Raw genomic sequence first — 22001 nt, forward strand, 5'->3', positions numbered from 1 at the left:
ACAAATAACATAAAAATAAGTAGTTTGTTGCGTACAGATTTTTATTTTTTTTCCAAGTCATTGACAGTGATTGGGATGAAAAAAAAATAAATCCATAAATATGGAATGGCATGGTGAGCAACCTTATTATGGTATAAATCTGATCCGACATTCAAGGAAAGGAAATATAGAATCAAAATCCAATGTAGCACTACAGAACATGTTTAGTCTCATTTAAACTCAGGTTCTACTATGGTAGACATTTACAAACAGTTGAGTTGAGGCATTTTAGACTTTATCTTGTTTGAAATTGTTTAAAAGATGCAGAACTCACAGAGACAGATACAACAGCAAAAAAATTAAGCAAAGGATTTCTGATTCTTCTTCTTTGAATGCTAATATAAAATCTTGTTTGTTTTTTTGTTTGAAAGAGCCAACAATATAAACATACTACATTAGGCCAGATGAGAGATCATGTCAAAAAGACGGAGATAAATTGGACTTATGTCTCTGATCTAAATGATAATTTACTGCTGAAAAACATTGCATATTACTTTGAAAAAGAAGACCATGCAGGTATGTGGCATAACATACATAAATGTAAACAAGTGCTTTAAATAAATTTATATTGCAAAAACAAGACAATTATTAAATGTATTAATTAATTTATTTTGTCAGATAATGTATTATAATTACCCTTTTTTTTTTTATGAAATAAGTTTTTATTGGGTTTAGAAAACATAGACAGGTTATAAATGCAAATCAAACACAATGGCATGGTAGGCTATTGACAATGAAAGACTGACATCATGGCGCCAGGCCACAATATGCTTGAAGACCCTGAAAAGGGATGCGCCAAACCATACATATATAGCTGTTGAGCACCTCCAGACATGAAGCACGCATACAAAGACAAAGGGAAAAAGGGGGAAAGGGTAATCATTGGGGGGGGGGGGGGCAGCAAAAATCCTCATTAAAGACCTAAGTTTAAGGTTCCTTTAACCCAGCAGAATGCAAATCAGCCCGACCCAACACATATCTGTTTGTCCCGCCCTACCAGGCAAGTGTTTGGATGTCAAATAGGACCCGCACCAATCAGTTTGTCAAATATAAGATCAGGGACTCTGGAGAATCTAAGAGATCTAACCATGGGCACCAAATGGCATAATATGTTTTGAAAGAGTCTGTGGATGAAAGGTGCATCTCATCCATGATCCTGTAGAGTTCCAATCTATTCGACCAATCCCGAATACTCGGAGGCGTAGTTGCTCTCCATTTCACTGGGATTACTGCCTTAGCCGCTGAGATTAAATATTTTAAGAGAGATTTTTTAAAACGTGATATAGGCATGTCAACTTTATTTAATAGCCAGAACACTGGAGTGTTGGGTATATTTTGACCTAGCAGCTTCCGCGTGATGTTCACCACCTGAGACCAGAATGTTTGCAGCGTCGGGCAATCCCACCAAATATGCAAAAGAGAACCAGGTCCCTGGTTACATCTCCAACATGTGTCGGGCACCCCGTGGAAAACTCTCGCCAAGTAGGTCGGGCATCTGTACCACCTGGTAAGTACCTTATAGTGGGTCTCCAGAATTGAAACACTAGGAGAGCATGCATGAGCTGCTTGGCAGATTTTGGACCAGTCAGTATCTTGTAACTCTACTCCTAGATCTCTCTCCCATTCTATCATGAATTTCGGAGGGGACACAAATAGATGCTCCACCAAAAGCTTATATATAATTGAGAGGGAATGCGGAGGACAAGTTAACCTGCAGCACAGGGATTCAAAAACCGTTAAGTTCCTAGAAGTGTGTTGTCTTGGAAGCCCCAACGATAGGAGATGTTTAATCTGCAGGTATCTCCAGATCTCTATATTAGGCAGATTCCATTTGGATTGAATCTCTGCAAATGGTAGGACGCCCTCAGCACCCACCAACTGGCCGACACGATGTATCCCCGCTTGAGCCCATTGTTTGAAAGCTGTCGGAGCAGTTCCAGGGGGGAACTTTGGATTATTGAATAATGGGGTTAGTGGGGAGATTGGGGAGGAAATACATGTGAGGATTCTAAGCTTAGACCATTTCACTAATGTGGGGCCTATGGTAGGATGGGCAATCTTAGGAACACTGGAGAGCCAGAGCAGTGTGGCAGCAGGGGAATCCAGAGAGAATGACTCAATTTCAACCCACTGTTTCAGCTCAGCCCTACTAGACATCTCCATTATTCTGACCAGTATCGCTGCGTTGTAGTAAGAGGAGAAGTGCGGAAGTTGTAGGCCTCCTAGATGTCTGCGTCTAAATAATATCTCATGCTTAAATCTGGGACGTCTCCCACACCATACAAAGTCACGCACCATTCGCTGAATACCCTGGAACCATGAGTCTGGGACGTGGATCGGTAAAGTCTGAATGAGATATAGGAGACGGGGAAGGACATTCATTTTGATTATGTTGACCCGACCCATCCAAGTAAAGTTCTTACTCTGCCACTCCCTCATATCCGCCCTGAGCCTGCCCAGAAGTGGCTTAAAATTGAGGTCATAAAGGCATGAGAGGTCACTAGCAAGTATCACCCCTAGATATTTTAATTGGGAGGGGTGCCAAATGAAAGGGAAGGCCAGTTTTAGCCCCTCCACCACTGAGGCCGGGGTCTTGATATTCAAAGCTACGGATTTACTATAGTTAATTTTAAAATTAGATAGGACGCCAAACTTTTGAAATTCTTTGACCAGATTAGGTAAAGAGACAATTGGATTGGTAATAATGGCTAAAAGATCATCTGCAAATAACGTAAGTTTGTGTTCCTTCTCACCAACCTGCAGACCTGAGATATTTGGGTTGGCCCTGATAGCTCTCGCCAAAGCCTCCATGCACAACACAAAAATAAGTGGTGAGAGAGGGCACCCCTGCCTAGTGCCATTACTCATTACCACTGACTCTGACAAGTCTCCATTAATCTTGATCCGAGCCGTAGGACGTCGGTAGAGTGCCAGAATTCTGTGCAGACCCATCGGGCCCAGGCCCAGGTGTTCAAGGACCCCTCTCATAAAAGGCCAACTCACGCGATCAAAAGCCTTCTCTGCATCAGTGGACAAAAGCATTGACGCTGTTGCTGAACGGGAAGCCAGATGAATCAGATCTATCACCTTGGTGGTGTTGTCCCGTGCCTCCCGACCCGGGACAAAATCCACCTGATCCGAATGAACTATCTTAGGGAGTAACACTTTTAGTCTATTTGCAATCAGTTTTGCATATAACTTAATATCCACGTTAAGCAGAGAAATTGGCCTATAGCTCGCGCATTGAGAGGGGTCCTTCCCCTCCTTAGGAATCACCGTTATGTGAGCTTCCAAGCTCTGAGGGGAGAAAGGAATCTCCCTGGAGATTGCGTTGAAGGCCGACACCATCAGGGGTATCACCTTGTCTTTGAATGTCTTATAGTAAGCGATGGTGAAGCCATCAGGGCCCGGACTCTTACCCGAAGGTGTAGATTTAATTGCCTCCCTCAACTCCCCCTCAGTAAAGGGCTGTTCTAGCATATCTCTGTCCAAGTTTGAGAGAGTGGGAAAACCCACCTCCTTCAAATATGCCGAGATCTGAGCTGAATGATTGTCATCAGAGCTATTAACCTGAGTCTCAAGGTTATACAGTTTGGTATAATAAGTGTGAAAAGCATCAGCTATTTCCGAGGTTAACTTACAATCTCGTTCTCTACCATCCTTGATCAGGGCGATATAAGCCTTAGCTCGTTGTTTACGCAAGGCCCTCGCTAGCATGGTACCCGGCCTATTACCCCACATAAAGAAGCGGTGACGGCACCTACGGAAATCTAATTTAACTTTATCATATAACAACTTATTTAGCGCTGCCCGTGTCTCAGTCAGCTTATTCAGCAGGTCACTAGTTGCATTGGATTTATGTGTTGTCTCCAAGTCTTTAATCTGCTGTAATAATTGATCCCGCCGAGCTATGTTCTCTTTCTTAACGCGGGATCCTAGCTCGATAAGTTTCCCTCTCATGACACACTTATGTGCCTCCCAAATGGTAGTTTTGGAGACATCAGGGGTATCATTGTCCGTGAAATACTCGTCTAGTGCTACCGCCAATTGGTCTCTATATGAGGTAGTTTGCAGGAGAAGCTCGTTAAGGCGCCAGGTGCATTTTTTGGAAATGTGTTGTGAAAGTCGGATAGTTAATGATATGGGTGCATGGTCAGACCAAGTTATTTGGCCAATGGATGTTGTAATGAGATAGGGGAGAGACCTGTGTGAAAGGAACAGGTAGTCAATTCGTGAGTAAACATTATGTGGGTGGGAGAAGAAAGAATAGTCTCTCTCCCCAGGGTGCTGAAGGCGCCATGTGTCGACCAGTTGGTGTTCGTTAAGTGTACGTCTGACCTTACAATGTTGGGCTCTACGTATTGTCGACCGGCCACTAGAGGTGTCAAGTTCTGGTTGCAGTGTCCAATTAAGATCCCCTCCTACAATCAGAGTTCCCTCTGCGAGCTCCGCAACCTTTTCGAGAACCTGTGATATAAACAGTGGTTGACCTTGATTAGGCATATATATATTGACAAAGGTATACATTGCTTCAAATAGGCGACATTTAATCAGGAGTGCTCTCCCTTCAACAAGGCGGAATTTGTGAATATCTGTGAAAGGGAGCTTTTTAGAAAACAAAATAGCAACACCCAGTGTCTTACCCCCACTATTATTACTAAAGTATGAGCTAGTATAGAAGCTATCTGAAAACCGGGGAGCCAATCCTTGCTTAAAATGTGTTTCTTGGATGAAGACTACGTCGGCTCCCAGGTTTCTCATTTCCTTTAGTGCCCACGATCTTTTCTCAGGGAGGTTAAGCCCCTTGGCGTTTATTGAGACCACTTTAAGCTGAGCTGTCATGACGGATATGGAAAGATCGAAAGGTCACCTCTGATATCATATAGACAAATTAATTGTATCGTCAGTTGTAGGGATGCTAAGTTCTTAAGCTTAGTGGGTAATGAAAGGATTGTATAGATTGATACTGGTGGGATATCTGGGGAAGGAAAGCTACATGAGGGAAAGGACACCAAAAACACATACAAATCACATGACAAACACAGACATAACAAGTAGCAAACAATTAAACCGCTCCAGAGAAACGAGAGAGGAAAAGCCAATCCCATCTCTCAGGCTTTTTGTGCGGTGTGGGGAGAAAAGGGGGGGTTAGCAACAGTGACTAACAGAAACATCTTATAAGTATGGCAAACGTTATAAAAGCATTCAATACAGTATCCGTAACAATAGTAATAATAGTAACTAGAGCACAACAAGTCTTGTTGTTAATATTAGAGCCTCTACTAGGAATATAACAAGAACTCTGGCACGCCAACAGCAATGCTTGGGAAACAAAGATTTTTCTCTTAATACAGATCCTGGCGTGCATCTAACAATAACTATTTAAATGTTCGTCTTCAGGCAGAGGAAAATAACAGGGAGAGATACGGCAATTATGGAGGACTATTACTCCATCCTCTCAGTTACCCTCAGGAAACCAGGGAAGGTACATTAGAATAGAAAAGACCGATGAAGAAAGCTAGTTAAGTTAAAGCATCTCATGCCATGGCCAGATGGGGGAACTAGCTGGGACCAAGGTTCCCTGATTACAAAGGACACAGGTGAATAAACGACTCAGCTCAGGGCACCAGATTATGAGACCGAGGCCTCTGGAAGGTCTCGCCGTCTTCTCCTAGCGCTTCCATGACCCTCCACCGTTTGCCAAGAATCTGTACTCGTCGGACGCAGTCGGGCAAAATGCTGTTGCCAATCCGGAAGCGGCATCACCTGTATACCCAGTTGCGAGCAGAATGGGTTAATATCTTGAGGCGATCTCAGAAACTCAGTCTTTCCATTGACAGACACTTGCAGATTAAAGGGGAATCCCCATCGGTATTTAATGTTCTTGGCGCGTAATGCATCAGTTAAAGGTTTGATCATACGACGCATCTGGAGAGTGCTCCATGAGAGATCTTGAAAGATTTGAAGCCTGTTACCATCATATTCTATGCCGTCTAGTTTTCTTGACTTTTGAAGAATTGCCTCCTTCTGCGTATAATAGTGTAGGCGGCAAATTACATCTCTTGGCCGCTCAGTTGGGAAGCCCCTTGGTCTCAAGGCCCTATGAGCCCTATCAAATTGGATATTTGTGGTGAGATCCTGTTCCAGAATCCCACTGAAAACTTTAGTGAGGAAGGCAATGAGATCTTGCGTAGCTATGTCCTCAGGGATTCCACGGATACGCAGATTGTTCCTGCGACCCCTATTATCCAAATCATCAACTCTACTCTGTAGTAGTAAAAAATCTTGGGCCTGCTGAGAACCCGTGTCGCGGAGACTATCGTGCCGTGCAACAGATTCTTCTTTGAAATCTTCTAACGCGGAGATTCTAGATGTAAGACGGGTTAGTTCAGCTTGTAAAGTGGCGACCTCCCTTTTGACCGCGTCTTTAAGGCTGGATTCCAATAACTCAAAGTCTCGCTTAGAAGGAAGCTCAGCCTTTGTTGGTAGTGACTTGATTAATTGCAGGATCACCCCAATTTCCTGGTTGGTACTCCCAGGGCACTCGGCAGAGGAGGCTTCAGTGGAAGTGGCCATTTCTGCAGCCTTAGAGCCTTCAGGAGATGAGGGAGGACTACTATCTTGTTCCAATGGAGCAGCTGCAGAGTGTAAATATTGTCGTAGATCTTGACGCCTTGGAGTATCTGCAGGTTTCCCGTGTATCCGCTTGGACTGGGCTTTCTTATCTTTGCCCATTAGATGGTCGCACCACAGACACCAAGTAGAAAACGGAGTTAGAAAAGTTAAACGTATACTTGCTGTAATTCGATGTTCTGCTTTGTCACATGTCACTTTCCCCCAGTGGATGGATTACTTAGCCATCTAGCTAAGCCGCAATACAGTATAGATGCCCTTTGTAAATAGGTGGAGCACTGTCATCAGGTACATGGTTGAGCCCCAGCTTCATCAAACCACGCTGTTATGTGTAATTTTTCAACGCGTTATGTATAATCAGGTGGGCCACGCTGTACTTTCAAATCTGTCAGCCTGAGATGTTATATAACATGTTTGAAGCAATACGGCTGTGAGGAGATTTTGTGAGATTTTGTGAGGTACAATCACACTGCCTGTACTCTATTTTTTTTTTATTTTTTTTAAGATTCACCACTGGGTGGCAGCAGAGATAAGCTTGTATGTATCAGGTCCACAACACTGAAAAGACTGCTTTCGATCACGATCAGCAACCGACCCAAATAGGTTGCAGCTTGTTAAAACTGCAGAGTGGGAGGGACATATATTTGCTTAGCCCTTATCACATAGATGCCAATTTCTGCGCTGAGTATGGCAAGTTAAGTTAGGGGATACGAGTTACCGGGTCACCGCTGCACTTCAGGAACAGGCGCCCCCCAGCGGCAGAACAGCCTGAAGGGCCTCACCGGACCAGGGCTCCCGGGCAGCTTTGGAATACCAGGGAACTCCGGCCGGAAGTGCCGGAGGAAGGTAACTTCCGGTTTCACCGCTGGAGAAATTCACCTCTGAGAAGGCTTCCACTAGACGCTCCAGCCTGACTTGCCGTGCAGAGAGGACCCACCGCTTCAGACACATGTGAGTCTCGGGAAACAGTGGCACGGGAAAGTCGGTAGCTCCGTCCCTCTTCCTTTCTTTCGGGGGGCAGTTCCCCACGGATCCACTGATCCTCTCAGCCGCCGTTTTAGCCAATACCGCCCACAGTGATCTATTTTAAGCCCGCCGCGTTCACCTCCAGCAATTCGGGGCCTCAGGCAGCTCCGATGCCCTGACCTAGTAGGCCCCAATCCGCCAACTATGCTGAGCGGTCTCCTCAGGCACCATACAATAACTGCAGGGCAACAGGACGGGCCCCTCGATGTATGCGTAGCTCGGGGAGCATGTAAGGGGCACAAGCCCACCGATGAAGGCAGATTTATTTCTCTTTGGTGAGGAGCACACAGAGGATGCGACCAGCTAGAATGGCTGCCAAGCCACGCCCCCCATAATTACCCTTTTAAGACCACATAACAGTACCATTTAACATTTTAATATTTAAATTTGCAATGTAATATTTTTATTTTAGCTTTTGAGATTAAAAACCTATTATATGTGTCAAATTGAAGCACCATATTGAGGCATTTCAAATAGTGAACGCAGCTGCCATCTAAAACTGGCTGTAGCATTGGGTGGAGCCTGAGCAGGGGTGTTACATAGAAGGGTGGAAGGAGAATTCAAGTGGAAAGTGGGCAAGATCAGAACACAACATCATACAGCATTTTCCTTTTCACTGATCTAAGAAAATTGTAGAATTATCTCACTTGCTTCTTATTATTAACGTCACTCTGTCTTTTTATCTCCTCAAGTCGAAGCTGTACTTACCCACCACTGTGGTCAATATGCAAAACTAATAATACTGGCAAAAGGCAGATTGGATTGAACATCAGTGCACCAGTTACACCATTGCCAAAATTTAAACATATTTTAATTGGACTCTTTTTTGCTATTAACATACATGCAATGTACTCTTATGTCATAGGGCACCATGTCCCCAAAAATGAAATGATCACTGGATATTAATAAAGTTCTGATCTAGATTTCACAAATCACTGTTAAAGTATTTCTTATTGAGGAACCAATTGATTTCATATTTCCTGTATTTTATCATAGATTTCAAGTTGGAATTTGGTAATGAAATAGATAAAATGTATAACTGTCTATGGGAGACAACAATAAAATTATTTGCACAAGGAGAGAATTTACCATCTTATCCCCTTCGAACAACATCAAAACATTTTCTTTCAGAGGAGTCAACTGTAAATGGTAAGCAACTAGGGCAGATTACCCATGAGTATGAAGCAAATGCATAGTTTACCTGATTTATTATATATCTGTAGTACATCCAGGGACCTGTATGATACGACAGTTATGGCTTTGGGATTATATGTGCAGCATTGCCAAACATACAAAATGAAGACATTATCAGTCTACTTTCCTCTTACTAAACTGCTTTATTCAGTGGCAAAATTATCAGGAAGGAGGTTATTTATGCCAAAGGGATTTGGAGCCAAACATAGATACTGCAGATACCTTTGTGGGAGTGTCTTTCTTCATAGTAATGGAACACAATATAAGGAGCCAAAGCTGTCATTTGGAGGGTCCATAAGGTGTAATATTTCCCTCAATTGTTTTCAGAATGAGTGGGTCATTTTTCCACTTCCCATTATCTCAACAACAGTTCCCTTCACGCAGTTGGACAACCCCTACTATCTAGTATAATATGCGTTTACCTTTTTCCTAGTATCTGACTATATATATATATATATATATATATATATATATATATATACACACCGTATTTCTCCATGTATAATACGCTCCCATGTGTAAGACGCACCTTAATTGCCAGCAGCCTTAGTTGTCAAAAAGTGTGCTGAGTGTGCTGAGATTGCAGGGGCTTGCTGCCGGTGACTACACGCTATGTGCAGGTCCGTTCGGCAGAGACAGGCAGGGAGCATGTGCTGGCCGGCTGCTCTGATTGTGTTTAAAACACATAGTGTGCAGCTGCCGGCAGCAAGCCCCTGCAATCGCCCCCCCCCCCCCCCCGCTGCCACTGTACCGCTGCACCCCCCCCTGGATCTCCCCGCTACCACTGTATAAGATGCACCCAGTTCTTAGACCCCAAATTTCTGGGAAAAAGGTCCGTCTTATACATGGGAAAATACGGTAAATAAATATAAATATATATATATATATATATATATATATATATATATATGTATATATATATATATCTTCATCTATATGTATATAGTCAAATACAGATATGTATATGTATATATATATATATATATATATATATATATATATATGTGTTTTTTGCAAAACTTAAGCAGATAAATAAATCTGATTGTTTCTGTCTATTATGCTAACTCTGTGCTTTCCTTTTATTTTACATAGTGGAACAGGAAGAAATACTTCATGTTGGGTTGATGCCTATACGATGTGATGTCATTGAAGATTATGCTGGAGACACTATAAAGGAACTAACAGTATTACACAGGTTTAAACATTTATCAAATTACAAAATGGTTAGATAGTAAAAATGTAATCAAAGTACTGACAATGTTCTATGTATAAGAGTAAAGTTGGTCTGGATTAAGTAACAAATGATCCTGAGTATGTACACAGGAATGGTGTTAGCACAAATGTGGTATTATAGAAAGGATTTTGTTCCAGCAGTAAAGGATGCATACATACATACCCATATAGTAGCAACCAGAAAGAAAACAAGTTGGGTTTCAGGGGCACTCTTTTAACATATGGAAAATAATCCAATAATAAAATATTGAACCTTTATTAGTAAATTTTCAAAACAATAGCAAAATATTTAAAAAAGATGAATATGAAATGCTGAAAAGATAAACAAGATTCTGCAAAAAAGGTAGAAAACTACCCAGCTGTCTCGCTGTCCTAATAATAATGCTATAAGTGGTGATCCTCTCAAATAGAGTTTATTACAAACAAACCTGCAATCAGTTTGTAAATAAAGTTAATAATTTCAATCATTATATCACTTGAAATAGTCTGTTAATTGGTTTAAAAGGCACCCTATAGGGGTATTGAAGGATCAATCAGCACAGTAACCACTCTGATTTCACTAATTCAGGCTTATATAAAGGTCTCATCATTAGTCAATATCACGAAGATATCCTAAATCTGGAAGACTTGGGCAGACCAAACTCAATTATAACCTTAGCCTCAAGGAGTTAAAATGTTATGAACCACCTGGACAGCATCCTAACAACCATCCCTACAAAAGCAAAAAAAGAAATACTAACGCTGGATGGTGGTTAGTATAATTTACAGTCCACCCTCATATTAGTAGTTAACGTGTAAACCAGGGCCTGACTGGGACTAAAAATCAGCCCTGGCATTTAAAGTAGACAGGCCCACCTCAGTTCCAGCAGGAAAGAAAACATGTGCCGCAGCGCAGGGCATGACCTCATTGTGTTGTGGGTGTGGCCAACATGGGGCATTGATACATACATAATAATAATAAATTACATTTATCACGATCTCCCAGCCACATCACGCCATCCCCCCAGGCACATTATGACACCCCAAGCACATTGTACTTATCTATACTTCTGGTGCTGCTGACATCCATAAGGGTGGGAACTTCCTGTAGAGTGAGCAGGGTGTGAACTTCCTGTAGAGTGAGCAGGGAAGCTCTTTGTCTCACGAGATTACCAAATCTAGTGATACTTAGAGCTCCTCGGCTTGCTCTGCAGTCTGTGTCCTGTCCCGGAACTGGGAGCAGCTATCAGTTCCCTTTCCCTAACCAGAGCTGTATTAAGGCTCAGGGTATTTATGACATCAGGGCCCCTTTTATGTAACATGGTTATCATTTTAGACAAATACACAGGCACCACTGTTAGAAGCACACAGCTTTGCCTTCACAAGCAGTACGATGTGAAGTGGGACATACCTCCCAACTGTCCTTGCAGTCGGACCAAATCCTGACTAAGTGAGACAGTCACCCAAATACAGGACTGCCTCACCAGATTCAGGACAGTTGGCAGATTGTCCTGCTCTCTCCTACCTGTCTTGGTCACTTTCACCATGTGTAGCAGCTGGTTTCTTTAGCCCAGGTTATTCTTGATCCTGGAATATTGGATGCCCTATTTTGAAAAAAAAAATAGAATTAGAAAACTCCAACCAGCCCCGGTGTTAAAACAATAGCACTCACGTTTTATGATTAGGCCTCTCTCCAGTCCCCACAATAATAATATTCACATTTAATAAGTAGACCTATTTCTCTCCAACCAGCCCCAACATTAAATTAACAGTATACCCATTTACTCAAAACATATTTCCCTCCCTCCAGTCCAAGCAATAAATTAAATAGCATTAAAGTTTAATAAATATAGCCATTTTCCACAACCATCCCTGACAACAAATAATTCATATTCACATTTAATAAATAGCCCTCCTCCCCAAAATCAGCCCCATATTCAATTCATAGCCCTAAACCACTCCAGCATTAAATTAAAGGTTCCTTCACCTCACCTTAAATAATTAGCCCCCACCTACACTCCACCATTAAAAAGCCTACCTCCCACACTATATTAAGATCCTCCCTTCCCTCACATATTATATTAAAATACTGTGCGCGCGCACACACACACGCTATATTTAAAATACTGCACGTGCACGCACACACACACACACACACACACACTATATGAACATGGCCAAACGCAACATGGGGCCACACAGACACACTATTAGCCACACAGACACACTATTAGCCACACAGGCACACACACACACACACACTATTAGCCACACACACTATTTGCCACACAGACACACTATTTGCCACACACACACACACACACACACACACACACACACACACACACTATTTGCCACACACACACACTATTTGCCACACAGCCACACTATTAGCCACACACACACTGTTAGCCACACAGACACACTATTAGCCACACACACACTATTTGCCACACAGACACACTATTAGCCACACAGACACACTATTAGCCACACAGACTATTTGCCACACAGCCACACACACTATTTGCCACACACACTATTAGCCACACAGACTATTTGCCACACAGCCACACACACTATTTGCCACACAGCCATACTATTAGCCACACAGACACTATTTGCCACACAGCCACACTATTAGCCACACACACACACACACACACACACACACTATTAGCCACACAGACACACAATTAGCCACACAGACACTATTTGCCACACAGTCACACTATTAGCCACACACACAATTTGCCACACAGACACACTATTAGCCACACACACTATTACACACACACACAGACACTTACCTATTTAAATCTAGCAGCAGCACTGTGTGCGCTGCCCGGCAGATGGAGAATCAGTGACTGGCGCCTATGTGAGAAATCACATGGGACGGCACCACGTGACAGGTGCCGTCCCATGTGATTACTCGCATCGGCGGCAGTCACTGATTCTCCATCCGCCGAGCAGCACGCAGAGTGCTGCTGCCCGGCGGGCATGCGGACTGGCCCATCTGGCCATCGGCCCTTCTGGCATTTGCCAGAAGTGCCAGGTAGCCAGTCTGGCCCTGGTGTAAACTATGTCCTATAAGGTTAAGTTGCAGCTGTAAATTAGTAAATTAGCATCCCAGTTAACTTAGATCCCTTAAACCACACTGTGAGCAGAGACATAAATAATAATAATAATCATATCTCCTATTCTGTAACTGCTAATTTGATAATCCTTATGACTCCATAATAGCTAAATCGACTCCTGAGGGTTAATACTGAGAACTGCTACTATAACCAAAAATCCGCCGACGCACGTTTCACTATATGTTTTATATGTTAGGCAACCCGATAGCATGCCTTGATTGGTCTTAAATAGTAGAAGACACTCCCCCTATAATGACGTTACCTGCCTGGCAATGTTTGTTAGTTACCTGGTCACGTTATAATTGATTGACATACTAAATCCCGTATTACATCAAAGAGTACCGCCCACATACCAAATCAGTTGGTTTAATGATATTACTAAACAGTAAGTAGATAAACAATAACGAGATTAGTGTGTATCTTCCCATTACAAAAACAGGTAAGTAAATAGACCTAGTAACCGCATCCTATCACAACCCAGATATAGGTAGGAAAAAATGCTTGTTAATAAGACTCATATGGGCTACTAATCGAAATATCTAACAATGTGTATATACATAAAAGACAAAAATCCCTATGGATCCACGTAAAGTATTTATCTCTAATACTAAATATGAGAGCAGGAAATGGTCTTTACTTAGAAAATACCACAATGACATTATATACAAATTAATGGATAAAAATAAAAACATCACAAACACCCAAAATAAATATGGATGTTTTAAAAAGTAATATCCCTATTACATCTTGTTATTACTAAATAACATTATGGACTTTGATGAGTTGAAATAAGAATAAATGAGGTACCATTAAGGATACAAAGAGATCATAAACGTGATAAAATTAGAATGTATCTATTTGATTGATGTGGCTGTGAGAATTAATGAAGATAAATTAAGAAATTTATGTGTATGTGACAATGATAAATATTGTGTATGGGGAACAGAAATAAAACAAATTCAATAAAAAGAAAATAAGGTTCCCTAGGTAAAAGTGAAAAAATTCATAAAAAATGAGATGAGTGATAGTTACTAGTGGTCAGTGATAAAAATTGGTGAGTAATGTGAAAATATATATGCAAATAAAAATATTGAGTCATCAGGTGGTATTATAAAAACCCTATCTAAATAAATTAATCTAACTAAATTGTCAGAGAGTGGTATTATAAGAACCATATCCAAAAACCAACAAGAATTATAAAAGTATTATCCAGAGTTGGTAAGATGTAACTAACCAGACTGGACAGGATGCGTCATAAAATAAAAGTGATAAACCAAACATAATGACAATTTTTAATAGCCAAAATTAAAATGAATTTGATTCAAAGAAAAGCCATGTAGTTACTGTGGTCATTGAGGCCATAGGGGGGTAAACTTTCCATTAATAAAATCTTTTTTGTTTCACGTCTCAGAAGTTCTTGTTGTAAGTCCCCTCCTCTTAGACCCAAATTCACTTATTCCATGGCAAAAGCTGTTAGGGTTACTGGATCACTATTGTGATGTCTTAGAAATGTCTAGCTACTGTGATAAGTTGTTTAAAATGGGCACTATCTCTAATGGCATTCCGGATATTGCCAACATTTTCCAACACCCTCTTTTTAAACAGTCTGCTAGTCATTCCGACATATCTAAGTTTGCATGGGCACGATAAGCAACATACTACATTGGGAGAATTACAATTAAGGAATTGATGAATCCTCAAATTCTTGGAAAATTTGTCTACATGTTCTTTGGTCTGGACCATGTACTGGCAGGCCTTGCACCTATCACATTTAAAAAAAAACAACTGGTCTGGATGATATTGTTCTATCAGGTGTAAGTGAACTGTGAACCAGTTTGTCCTTGAGATTCCTAGAACGTCTCCAGGTAATGGAGACCAAGTCCTCATCAAGTAACAAAATATGCCAATGCTTCTGGAACATTTGTGTTATCATTTTTCACTCTGTGCAAAAACGTCCCTATCATTCTTGTTCTTGAATTAATTTTCTTGTTCTTGGTGGGCGGATAGATAAGGCGCTCTCTGTCCTTAAGTTTAACGGCTCTCTCAGATTGTTTGATAACCTTCTTACTGTAGCCTTTGCTTAGTAATCTGTTCTTAAGCATGTTAGATTTTTGGACAAAAACACGCTCATCAGAGCAATTCCTTTTAGTTCTTAATATCTCTCCTTTTGGGACTCCACTGATAACTGGGGGGTAGTGCGAGCTAGTAGAATCTAGCAAACTGTTAGTAGCCGTCTTCATACAGCCATCTGTTTGGTGGGTCAAATGTCTTTTTATTTTCACAATGTAGTCACACTCCTCTTACATGGCAGTTTTCAGTTGTACATTCATAAATACTTGGTGTGTAGCACAATACTTTATAGCCTTTCTTTGTGTCTAAAAGAAACCGAAAGAGAGCACAAACTTGAAACCAAAAAGTAACAATTTAATAGAATCAATAAATGAATCAATAATGATAAAATAAAATAAACTTATAATAAGACAGGAAAAAATGGATTATTGGTGGATAATCGCAACTTATATAAATATAAGCACAGTCCGAATTCCTAATACTCTTGATTTGTAATCAATAACACATAAAAAATGTTCACATTTTGATTAACTGTATGTATACATAATGAAATGTCCATTGAATGTCCGTGGGCTCAGACACCAAATAGCACAGATATGTGTGCATATGAATTTCAAAAAGACTAGAACAGGATGTAGATGAGAAATAATTTCCACACAATAGAGATGGTACATACCTGTTTCTCCAGCCTGTGAAATGAGTCAGATGAAAAACAGTCTGTCCATGAACCAACGAATGAACATAGAACTGCCTGGAACTGTGGAGGTTCTATGATCATTCGCTTACTGCTTACTGTGACTCCGCCTACCACATGTTGCGTTAGCCTCGCCTGCCACTGATAACTGATGTGGTTATGGATATGGATTGAGTTAATCCCGCCTACTTTTGTGTTGATCCAGCCCACCGTTTGTTTGGTCCAGCCCATGTGAGGCCACTTCCAGAATTTTTACCAGGGCCACTTCAAGTTCCCAATCCACCCCTGGTGTGAGATCTGAACCTGCAGCCATACATACCTAATGTAAAGATAGAGGCTAGACCCCATTCAGCTAAGGTACCTTCAGAAGTCACTGTCACATCACCAGGTCATGTGGCTACAGCAGTCATATGGTATACAGTGCCGGAAGCTGCTGCAAATCTTCCTGCTCCTGTGCAACTGGAAGTAACTGGTGAAAATAAAGGTAAGAAGGAGGGGTAATGTAATGGGGTGGGGGCATATGTAAGAAAAGCATGTGGGCAGAGGGGCAAGTGTGAGTAAAACATGTGGCAGGAGGTGTCATATGTGAGAAAAGATGTTACGCAGGTGGTATTATGTGTGAGAAAAGCTGTTGCACAAGGTGTGTTGTGTGAGAAGAGCTGGTGCACAGGGGGCGATGTGTGAGAAAAGTTGAGGTGCAGGGGGTAACATGAGAAAAAAGCTGGTGCACTTGGGGGTGACATATGAAAGAAATTCTGTGAATTGGTAGCTCCACCAGTTTGCGAGTGACAGAAATCTCATTCCATGATAGTGCTGAAGCTGCAGCTAACAACAGGATGTGATGGCAAACCATGTCTGTATTGCGAAAGGAACATGCCCATTAAGGTTTCTGCCTTAATCGTTGTAATTTCATTGCTTTTTGGAGTTTGATTGGAAGAGTTTCAATAGTTTTCCTAAACTTTAAATTGCGTACATGTGTAAGAAACCTTAATCGGACATGTTAAACCGTAAGTTTTTTGTCTATGGAACATATCTACTATATAAAAGCCTAGTGGCGTGTGTCTGTGTGTAAAAAAAAAAAAAACAAGCTGCAGCGCCACCTGCTGGGCGAAGTTATACACTGACCTACTAAATTCTTAGTGTGTGTGAATAAAAAACCTCAGAAAGGGCTGCAATTTGGTATACTAAGATGTTTTTAATTTGTTAATTTAATTTGTTAATTGTTAAAAGTGTTTATAAAGATTTTAAAAATATATATATATATTTCTTGAAGGAGAAGTGACAGTTGGGAGTGGTTGGTGGTTGCCGGGGGTGACAGTGTAGAGTGGTTGGTGGTTGCCGGGGGTGACAGTTGGGAGTGTTTGGTGGTTGCCAGGGGTGACAGTGGGGAGTGGTTGGTGGTTCCCGGGGGTGACAGAGCAAGAGGAGTGTGATACTCAGGACCGCTGAGAGAGATCCCTGTGTCTGGATAGACATCTGGATAGATGTGGCGATAAAGATGAAGGATGAGGTAATGGAGAAAAATGATGAGGTGGTGACATGTGGACAAAACCACGTTAAAAAAGGGCGCTTGCGTCGGGAAGTAACGCTCTTCCCCTGAGGAGGCCTGAGCTAGCCCCAAATGCATGACAAGAACCTTTTTAACACCTTAAGTAGCTTGATTTGACTAGAATGCATGAGTATCATGCACGGGTTAACATATATATATATATACATACAGGCACAGTGGTTGAAGTGGACTGGTATACGGTGGTATGCCATATTGCCACTTCTCCTACTATTAAATTCCATTCACTTACATTTTCCATACCAACACTTACAAATTTTCACTTTGTCCACAGCGTGCGTCTATGAGAGAGTTGATAGGCTATCATGTTATTCAAAAAAGTTACAGCATTTTTACTCGTCCATTTTCTTTGCTGAGTTATGAGATGCAAACGTTCCACTTCACTGTCATGTGCTATGTGAGTTACATTGTTTCTATTCATTTATTTAGTGATTATCCAGTTATTACTTCCCTGGGAAGAACAAAATCATATGATGAACTTAAGCACTGGCATTCAGGAAAACCACTCAGTGATGACTATGACCGGACAAAACATGAACACAACGGTAAGGAAAAAAATACTACTCAGATCTTTCAAAACTAAATTAATAACAATAGTACATAACCGAACAATGTTGGCATCCAGTTGTGTGCGGCTAATAATGCAAGCTGTAGCAGTTGCTTAGTCATGTCACATATTTCGGGAGGTAGCAAAATGAAGGAAGCATTAAAATGTTTACTGATGCAAAGATCTAAATTACTGTCATTTACCTGGTGGGTTGGTCAATGTTTACAGATAAAAATATTTGATATTTAAAGCGTGCACAACTTATATAGAAATATCGTTTTGTTTTTTTTGTATTAGTTATAAGAGTGCCACCATTTCAGTTACTACCTCATATAGCAGAACGGATGGGCACACCCCTGTTGGCGTCATTATATCATTATTAATTAGGAACACATATTTACTTTGTTTGCATTATAGGAAAATTGAAGATTATGGTATTTTAAACTAATAAAACTTTTGATGATCCGTCTTTAATTATGTCAAACGTATATCCACTTCAATTATTTTAATTATGTTTTGAATTTAGGTTAGTACCAGGTTTGATATTTAACATTTAAATCAGGATCAGTGTGGGGAAAGACAAAGGTACTTTTTAAAAGTGGTGAAGTAAATTTTAGCAAATAGTTCTCCAAGGTACAGAAAAACCCTTTATCTATTATCGTAAGTCTGAAGCTTTGTGAATAATTTATCCCATGCCTGTGTTTTACTCTAATAAAATGTACATTACAGACTCAGTCAAAGACAAGTTTGCACTGAAAAGTTATCAAAAACTTCAGGCCTCTCAGTATCGGTATAGACAAGCTTTAGGTATAAAAACATGGAAAAAAATTGTATTGGATACTGATAAACCAGAAGAGAAAAATGTCATATATAAAGCATCTGGGAAGAAAAAAGAGCCCCAGGTAAGAACATTGCCAAAACTATATTATGATGAAGTTGTCACGATAGGCACAAATATTTAAAACAATGAGCTAAAAAGGCACTAAGAGATAATAAGCTTTGTGTTTTTATTCCTAAGAGAATCTTCCCAATGAGCATGTTAAGAAATTATTTTACTGTGAATAGTGATACTTAATAGTGATGCAAGTAGAGTTTCTTTAAAAGGAGTTTTTAATTGCCTATACTATTAAAATTATATATTTTTTATTATATTATACATAATGTTTGAATAACTGTAGCATATCAGTGTAGCGATCAATTATCTACTTACTAACTAGAGCTCATTCAGGCTGTGAGTCTTCTTTGGGGCACATACTAAAGCAGGGTGTCACACTGGGAACTTCCCAAGAGGTTGCTCGAGTTGGTGCAACCCTCCTAGAGGTGCGGAGTCTAATGGAGAGGGAGGCTTACACCAGTGACTCTCGCAAGGGAGTATGGGCTTGGCGGCTCCCTAACCACAAGTTGCGGTCATCACAGAGGGTGACGAGTGAACCCGGACAACAAACCTAGTATACAGGGACTGGAGGTTCAATGGGGGTACGGTGGAGCTTGGAAACCCCTAGAATCAGGATAACAGAGAATGAGATGCTCTGCAACAATGGTTGCCGTAGAAGTCCTGTGGATCTGGGAAGCCCCTAGAATCAGGATGACCGAGAGGTGAGATGCTCTGCAACACTGGTTGCCGTAGAAGTCCTGTGGAGCTGGGAAGCCCCTAGAATCAGGATAAGGTGCGATGTTCTGCGACAGCCTGTTAGCAGAGTGAATCAACAGAGCGCTGAATGCGAGTCCTTCTGGCAGTCTGTCAGAAAACAGCGGTGAAGATTAGAATAATGCAATGCAGGTATACTGCAGGCTTGCAGAGGGAAACTGGAGCCAAATCCTGGGAATGACTGGTCAGTAGGAGAGACCTGAAGATCTGTCACCATTTACCAGCAGGAGATGCCTTTCATAGAGAAGCAGGCAAGCTTATTGGTCAGTCTGTCTGGATAGTGAGATTGCCGGGTCCGCGCATGCGCAGATGGCGACCGCACAGGGGAGCTGCAGTATCTGTTCGGAGAGATGCCCCCGGCGAATAACAAGTAAGTGACAGCGCGGGTGCCCGTTTGTGATCAGCGGGTCTGAATCGTGACACAGGGTGTGTTCAGACCTTGATAGTAATCCTAATTCATTTTTTTGGAACTAGAGATATTTGGTATGATACAATTCACCAAATGGGGATATCCCTCAACACAACACTGAGCACAGAGAATTGTTTAGGCTTTCTTACCTAACTTCCAGAAGGTGTTATGTGGTTATATAAATCACTGTCCATGTCATTATGGTGTAGTCTTTATAAATAAGCATGTTTATTTGGTGTATCAATAAAGAAGTATCAACATTTTTATGCCTTTTTAAAAACATTTCTTGAAAGGAAGATTAAGATAATGTCTCGGTTACCTGATGGAAAGCAAAAATCAAAAAGTTCATGGGACGCTTCCAATCAGGCTTGGGTGCCCATGTACACTGTCTGATACCTCATAAATCTGACTGCCACTTGCTCCTAATGTACCTTTCTCTGGGGAAGCTTAATCACCAACCATCCTCCTGCTTGTCAGTAAGTAATCTTCATTACCTGACTGATCACTGCTAACAGCCAAACAGGAAGCAGCAGGAAATGTTCAGCCCACCTCCTACCCAAAGAGGCCTGAAACTCTGAGTGCTAAAATATAACCATAGTGTTAAGCATCTAGAGATCTAGATAGACCGCATACCATGCCTCTGCATCTATAAAGGACAGACTTTTAGCAGGCACCCATTTTAAACACACTGAAGTATATATTATTATTTTTTTACATAACTATATTTGCATAAAATATATGTATTTTTACAGATGAAAAAAAAGGATCAAATTATAGAAGATAATCTAAAAAAGAACAAAGCCAAAAAAGAAAACAAGGAGCATGAACAGTGGAAGGTCCTGGCTCCATCTCTGGAAAAAGAGATCAGGGGAAATTTCTTTTGTGGGATTAAAAGAATAGAAACATTTATTAAGTCATTGCAGACACCTGATGTGAAATATCAGGCACAATTAAGAGCATTAACAATCTACGTTGATATTTGGCTTGAAGAGTGTAAAGCTAAATGTAAGTATATTATTACTGTATTTTATATGAAGACATATAAGTTATAATATGTGATATATCAGATCCATATGTACCTTGATATGTTTATGTAAACAATGTATTATCCTAATGGTTTGAAATGCACAAGAACCATTTGTGGAATCATTTTGCCACTATAATTTAGAGACGGCTTATCTTGTCACTGGAGTCTAATGCATATCTGCTGTTTACTATGGATTCCCTGCAAGGAATTTTGCTGTTGGATACCTACAGTTCACAGCCCCCGGCTTGTTCAACTGAGCAGCCGCTGACAACCCGAAGACAAGGTAATGGAAATAGGACACAGGATATAGTCAGGGACAGGTCAAGGGGTTAGGACAGGCAGCACAGTATTAGAGTCAGTACATGTGCCAAATGTCAAGGTAACTAGCAACCAAGTGTAGTCAGTGAAAGTCAAGGCCAATAATGGGTGGTTAGAATAAAAATAACTGATACAGACACAAGGACTCAGAAAGCTTAAGAAAACCTGTTGCTAATGCATGGAATGTGCTTAGATCAGTGTAAAAATAAAAACACAGAGGACAATGACATAATCTCAGAAGCTGGGACCACGCATCATTGGCCAATCAACACATAAAATGAAGAAAGTCAACAACACATCTCTAAAGTACTATACTTAGGGATCCTCTCCAATCACATGATTGACCAGGTATCAATGATATACCGTATTTTTCGCTCCATAAGACGCACCTGACTATAAGACGCACCTAGTTTTAGAGGAGGAAAACATACACTGGCCCCTTCACTCACATAAAATACACTGGCCCCTTCACTCACACTC

General features: G+C 41.0%; 1 protein-coding gene across 1 annotated transcript in view; it reads left to right on the forward strand.

Moving 5' to 3' along the window:
- LOC142119689 (putative ATP-dependent RNA helicase DDX60) overlaps nucleotides 1-22001 on the forward strand; it is a 388335-nt gene that overhangs the window by 97303 nt on the left and 269031 nt on the right. Inside the window, exons 9-14 of the mRNA XM_075194180.1 lie at nucleotides 411-555; nucleotides 8695-8847; nucleotides 9985-10087; nucleotides 18002-18117; nucleotides 18849-19021; nucleotides 20929-21181. Coding sequence (XP_075050281.1) covers nucleotides 411-555; nucleotides 8695-8847; nucleotides 9985-10087; nucleotides 18002-18117; nucleotides 18849-19021; nucleotides 20929-21181 — 943 coding nt within the window. The remainder of the gene's footprint in view (nucleotides 1-410; nucleotides 556-8694; nucleotides 8848-9984; nucleotides 10088-18001; nucleotides 18118-18848; nucleotides 19022-20928; nucleotides 21182-22001) is intronic.

This window comes from Mixophyes fleayi, chromosome 1 (assembly GCF_038048845.1).
Source record: "Mixophyes fleayi isolate aMixFle1 chromosome 1, aMixFle1.hap1, whole genome shotgun sequence".
In the NCBI taxonomy this organism is placed as follows: domain Eukaryota; kingdom Metazoa; phylum Chordata; class Amphibia; order Anura; family Limnodynastidae; genus Mixophyes; species Mixophyes fleayi.